This window comes from Arachis ipaensis, chromosome B5, assembly GCF_059453495.1.
Source record: "Arachis ipaensis isolate K30076 ecotype BB chromosome B5, ASM5945349v1, whole genome shotgun sequence".
Lineage (NCBI taxonomy): Eukaryota > Viridiplantae > Streptophyta > Magnoliopsida > Fabales > Fabaceae > Arachis > Arachis ipaensis.
This window is the reverse complement of record NC_142440.1, coordinates 141312000-141318001: the sequence shown is the minus strand read 5'-3', so window position 1 is coordinate 141318001 and position 6002 is coordinate 141312000. Positions and strand designations below refer to the sequence as shown.

General features: G+C 34.8%; 1 protein-coding gene across 5 annotated transcripts; it reads right to left on the bottom strand.

Moving 5' to 3' along the window:
• Positions 1-281: 281 nt before the first annotated feature.
• On the bottom strand, positions 282-3927 carry LOC107644170 (uncharacterized). 5 transcript variants are annotated; one of them, XR_015883681.1, is made up of 3 exons: positions 2198-3927; positions 1560-1706; positions 282-588 (listed from the first exon to the last, which is right to left on the bottom strand). XR_015883681.1 is itself a non-coding variant. In XM_088488778.1 (2 exons), the coding sequence occupies exon 1, from the start codon at positions 3884-3886 to the stop codon at positions 2210-2212; it is 1677 nt and encodes a 558-aa protein (XP_088344904.1). In that variant the 5' UTR covers positions 3887-3927; the 3' UTR covers positions 282-1706; positions 2198-2209. The 5 variants fall into 5 exon arrangements, 2 of the variants coding, with proteins under 2 accessions (XP_088344904.1, XP_088344905.1); XR_015883682.1 differs by having other exon boundaries at positions 2202-3927; XR_015883680.1 differs by having other exon boundaries at positions 282-1084; positions 1560-3927.
• Positions 3928-6002: the final 2075 nt, after the last annotated feature.

Here is a 6002-nt window from a genome sequence, read left to right as displayed (position 1 = left end):
GAATGCTTAATGCATTTTAATAATTCGTGTTTGAGAGCCAACATCCATGAAAGGAAAAACATTTTTAGCAATACCAATAAACAACAGTTTATTCTGATGACCAAATTATTTGTCTTTATGACCAAACTACTATAAACTCAGTAGTTTAAAATTCTACCTTAGACATGAAAAAACATTTTGTGACCAAATTATTTGTCTTTATGCTGATGACCGTAGCGAAAAAATTAATAACTATGTTTCACCCTAAAAAACTCAGAAAATAGTATTAGTAATTGTGTCACTTTCAAAAAATAAAAAAGAATAGTATTTATGATTTTATTAGGTTAATGGCTCAATCGTAACTTACTAATTTCGCCTAATAAGCCATCGAGATGAGTGCAAAAGCATTACAAGAACCAATCAAAGCCGTTGCAGAGACACTACACAAACACAATACACCTAACAACAACAAATTAAGGCAATGCGTCGACTATGATTATATGTCAATTCCAGCAGCAGCAGCAGCAGCAGCATCATGTGATGTTTAACACTCTTTCAATCTTTGATATCCACCAATGGATTCGCATAAACTCCTCATCATTCCCTCACCTAAAGGCACTTAAAATTGTCATTCAGCAATTATCATCATATTTATTAATCAATCTTTAAGTACAAAAATAAATGCCTCTGATGGATAAATTAACAATCTCAGCAATAAAGGGTACAAAGACATAAATGGAACGAAACTAAAAGTGCAAAGCTTGATCTTACACAAACAGCTGCACAACACCTGCCTCGAACTACCTTAACACCGCTCAATTGCATATGTGCATGTCAGGGAAATGAACTTGTGAATGTCAAGCCATTTCAAATTTTCAATCCAATATGATCAATGTAATATCTATATCTCGTATAGTCTAAGCCAGTAATATTCAGTGTCTACCTACTAGACTTAGATGCTTTCAAGTACATAAAGACTTAGATGCTTGGGCCCTATTACTGTAGTATGTTGCATTCTTGCTGCTTAGTTTAATGGCATCTGAATAAAATCCAATGGCTTTCTGCTACTGCTTGCCCTTGTAAACTAGTTATTTTCTATTTCCACCTTCAAAAAAAAAAAACTCAAAAAGACAATGATAAATGCCATTTTTTCAAAATTTTTAATGTCATTTTTTTTTGTGAAAAGAAAAACAACAAACAAATGGACCAACGTTTTTCATGATAACTCCAAGAACGTTTCAAATGAATCATTTGATCTATGGTAGAGCCAGCATAAAGATGAAAGTTATCAAGCCATCAACCTACAAGTTTAGCTCAGCTAACAAATGAAAATACTCTCTACTGAACAATTCCTATCATATAAAATTACCATAATTGTTTCATTAAAACCAGATTTGATCACATAAATGTTTCTTAACACAATATTTTAGCTTTAATGAGATTCGAACTTAAAAGCCCGAATATACAACCAAAGTTTCTCATTTTAATTGTAAAGTTTATAGGTTTATTATTTTTCTTAACAAGATTATATGGGAACATGCAATTCATGATAGAGTATTCCAACTTTTTTGAGCATTAACCTGTGCAAATGTTTCTTGCTACTCTTTGGGGTGCTTGGAGATTGCGCAAGAGGCTACTGTTTGATCAAAATCCTTTGGCTTTGAAGTTTGAATCAGTAACCTTTTTTATCAAGTTGATTGCTTTGGTACAATATGCTTCAGGTATAACTGCATGAACGCAGAAAAATGACAAGATGTTTGCAAAATAACATTTGAGATTTCATCTAAGGCTACATCAGACAATATGCTGCTGCATGGGAGTTTAATTTAAATATGGGAGAAATGAAAAGATCGAAAGACAATAAGAGTGCAGGGAAGCTTCACAACTAACAAGGATTCCCTTTGAATGATGAAAATCACAACCATTTCAGCTTTAGAATAAATTAACATCAATGCACATATATAATTACAAAAATAAAACAGGAAATATTGATAGATCCGACAAGCCACATATAACAGCCATCTAGTCACCGAAAATGCCATAAAATAAGCAACAACAAAGAAAACACTTAGGTGTGGGTAAAGCAGAATAAAGAATCACAATCATGTGAAGATCTAAAAGCATTAAGATGGAATCGAAAGATGATCGAGAACAAAACACAAGTTAAAAAGAAAGAGATACAAACAACATTTTGTGATGCTAACAAGAAGAATCTCACCTACTTTTATCCTTACAATAGGCCTCTAGATATCATTTCACGAAGAAGTTTCTCCGCGTTATCATTTTCACCTTTTTCAAACAGAGCACGAATGATTATTTCATAAGTCACAGCATTTGGTAAGCAACCATTGTCTTCCATTTTTGACAAGAAAGCCAATGCTTCAGGAAGTAGGCCCTGTTTGCAAAGCCCCTTTATCATAATAGTGTATGTCCTCGCCTCTGGACGATAGCCTTTAATGGAAAGATCTTGAAAAATCTCTTTTGCATTTTTAAGTCTTCCACTTTTGCACAGGCCATCTATAAGTATGTTGTATGTATACATATCTGGTTCAATGCCACACTCTTTCATTTGATTGAATAACATAAGTGCCTTGTCATGTTGTTTGATATTGAACAAAGCATCCAGCAAAGAACTGTAAGTGACTATATCAGCAGGTTGACCTCGATCATGCATCTTTTCAAGAAGCTCCAAAGCACAAAGGATTCTCCTTGATTTTCCTAAGCCATCAACTAGAGTATTGTAAGTTACCGTGTTAGGAACCAAGTTCTTGCGACGCATCTCTTCGAAGAGATTCAAGGCGTCATCGATCATTTTACTTTTGCAAAAGCCATTAATCATGATATTGTAACTCCGAACATTAGGAAACACTTTATTCTCGGCCATTGTGTTGAATAAATATTTTGCCTTATTTACCTGATTAACCAAACAATATCCATCCATTAAGCTGGTATAAGTAACCACATCTGGTTTCACACCATGTTTTGCCATTACAGCCAATACACTCTTAGCATCTTTGATCTTTCCTTCCTTGCATAGCCCATCAATCAAAGTATTATAGGTATAAACATTAGGAGTAATGTTTCTAAGCACCATATCACTTAACAAATCAATGGCTTCCTTATATTGACCCTCAAGACACAATCCAAAAATGAGAGAACTGTATGTGATAACATCGGGAGAAATTCCCTTAGCAAGCATTTCAGAGAATAAATGAAAAGCCTGACTTACAAGTGTATCCTTGCAGAGGCTATCAATAATTGCGCTGTACATGAAGACATTAGGAGCAATGCCATACCGTGGGATCTTTCTCAACATTTGAATAGCAGCTGATGTGTGTCCGGTTTTACAGAGGCCATTGATCAAGGTCCCATAAGTGACTTGATTAAAGTGAAATCCATGAGCCAGCACTCTATCATGAAAGCGCACTGCTTTTTCAACACTACCACAGAGAAAGAGGCCTTTAACGAGTGTATTCAATGTTACGGTATTAGGTTGATAATCCATTCTGAAAATCTTGGCCAATACAGAGAAAGCAAGCGTCATACGACCCATGCCGCAACAACAATTAATTACGATGGTCAAAGTAAATAAGTCGGGAGCGATTCCCCTGGCTTGCAATTGCTGAAAAAGGGAAACGGCAGCGTGGAAATGGTTCGTCTTGGAAAGGGATCCCAAAATCTTGTTAAATTGGATGATGGGAGGAGTACGACGCATAGAGAGCATGCGAGTGAAGGAATCAACAGCTTCATCAAGCGATTGGGGCTGAGAGTGAGAGTGAGAGTGTAGGGATGAAGTTGAAGGGAAGCAAAGACGGAAAGCTGAATAGGGAACACAATAAGGAGAGGGATTTGGGACTTGAAGAGCACACCTTAACATCATTCGTGAGAATGAGAAGAATGACAACATTCTTGCAACCACCAAAAGAGTGAGGGTAGAATCAAGCTTGTTCGAGGTTATTTACTTATTTGTTTAATTGTTTCTACTTTTGTTATCTTATTTAGGCTACAGATTTTATTAATTTCAAATTGAACCCTTTGTTTTTTTTTTTTTGTAATTCTACATTTACCCCTACGATTTTTACTTTCCAAATTTTCCCTCTCCACCCTTAAACATAATTTGTGATTCTGCTAGGGTTCTTGACGTTTCCGGCAGTCTGTCTTCTTCTGCCGTTGCTGTTTGTGCAATGTGTCTCGCTGTCGTCGCCCTGTTTCTCTTCCTCGCCATCAACTCTGATTTCATTCCTTCTCCCTCCACCTACTCCAAGGGCATTAAGGTTCCATTTTTTTTCGCTTTTTCTATGAAAATTACATAGAGTTTTGATGAAGTTCTTGTAGTTAGAAATTACGTCTTGTTTTTGAGGATATGGATAGATAGTTGATCATATTTTTTTTATTTTTTTTTCGCTGCACGTTCTTCTTAACTGCCATGGCTCTGATAAAGAACCGAAGCACGAATGACGAATTGGGAATTAGCGTGGATTCGTGGAGTTACCTGAGGTTTAGTTGCTGCCTCCCAACACACCAGAAACGACTATGATTTGGGAGAAATGGGGTTGCTCGAATTTTTTTTTTTTAAATTATTGGGGGCTAAATTGATGCATACAAGAATTTCGCCATATTAGACAATTGTTGAGGCTACCAGGTGTCAACTACATGTGTGCCACGTCAGTTTTCAGTGACGGAAATAAACGGAAGAGCCAACTTGAATCACGTCTTAAAATTTCAGGGTACAATTTGAGTCAATTGGTACTTCAAGGGCTAAATTGAGTTGGAGGTCAAATTTCAGGGGTCATTTTGAGTATTAACTCAAAATAGAAGCAAAGAAAAAGAGAGAAAAAGTAATTAAAGAAAAATAATTATTTTTTATTGTTTGGTCAGAAAAAAATTAAGAATAAAAAGTTGAATAATGTAAAAAAGTTGAGGCTTTTTTATATAAATAAATATTAAAAATACTTTATTTTCTAACATACACACCGCTAAAGATGATTACCAAAATACGCATTGTTAATTTTGGGGTGACGTCCACAAATTGATTTACACTCTAAATTAAGGGAGGAGGCCACGAAAGGGCACTGGCAGAAGCAAGTAAAAAAGCTGCACTTCCATTACGCGACTGCCATACGCGAAATGGAGCACATCACCTCTTGCATCCATGAGTTGAGAGAAATCAGGGCCAGCGGCAGCAAATTGGAGCCAATGTGTATTTTTCTCAAAATGTGTTTTTCAAAGTGTGTTTTTTTCGTAGGTGTACCTTTTTGGAGAAAACACACTTTGAAGAAAACACACTTTGAAAAAAGCACACATTGACTCCAATTTGCAGGTGGCTCTTATTTCTCCCAACTCGTGGGTGCTAGAGGTGATGTGCTTACGCAATGGGAGTTCAGCTTTTTTACCTGCGGTTGCAAGTGCTATTTCGTGGCTTCCCCCTTGATTTGGATTGTAAACCCAATTAGTAGGCGTCACTCCAGAATTGATAATGCGCATTTCGGTAACCATTTCTAGCAGTGCGTATATTGTGAAATAAAGTATTTTTAATATTTATATAAAAAAGCCAAAAGTTGATGGGATTTAATAAAATTTTTTAATATTAAAAGAAAATGGTGTAAAAAATTTGTTATGTTTTTTATTTTTAATATTATTCTTTTTTTTAATATATTTTATAATATAAAAATAAAATTATTTTTTTATAATATTTTTTATTTAAATATATTTAAGAAAAATAAAAATATATTCAATTTTTTAATTTTTTTCTTCTTACTTTTTTTTATTTCTTTCCTTTCAACTAAACATATTAGAGAGTGAGAATAGTATCGAATTTATTGGAGATTATTCTTTTAAGAGAAAATTTTAAACGGCCCTCACAACGAGGTTTAATAAAAAAATTGAGATGATCTATTCTCAAGAATTAGTTACTTTTACCAAATAACCAATTTGAATGGATTAAGTAGTCAATTTATTTGTCTGCTTAAACAAGTGTCGAGATTTAAATTCCATCTTGTGCATGCAACAACCTATTGGCCAGC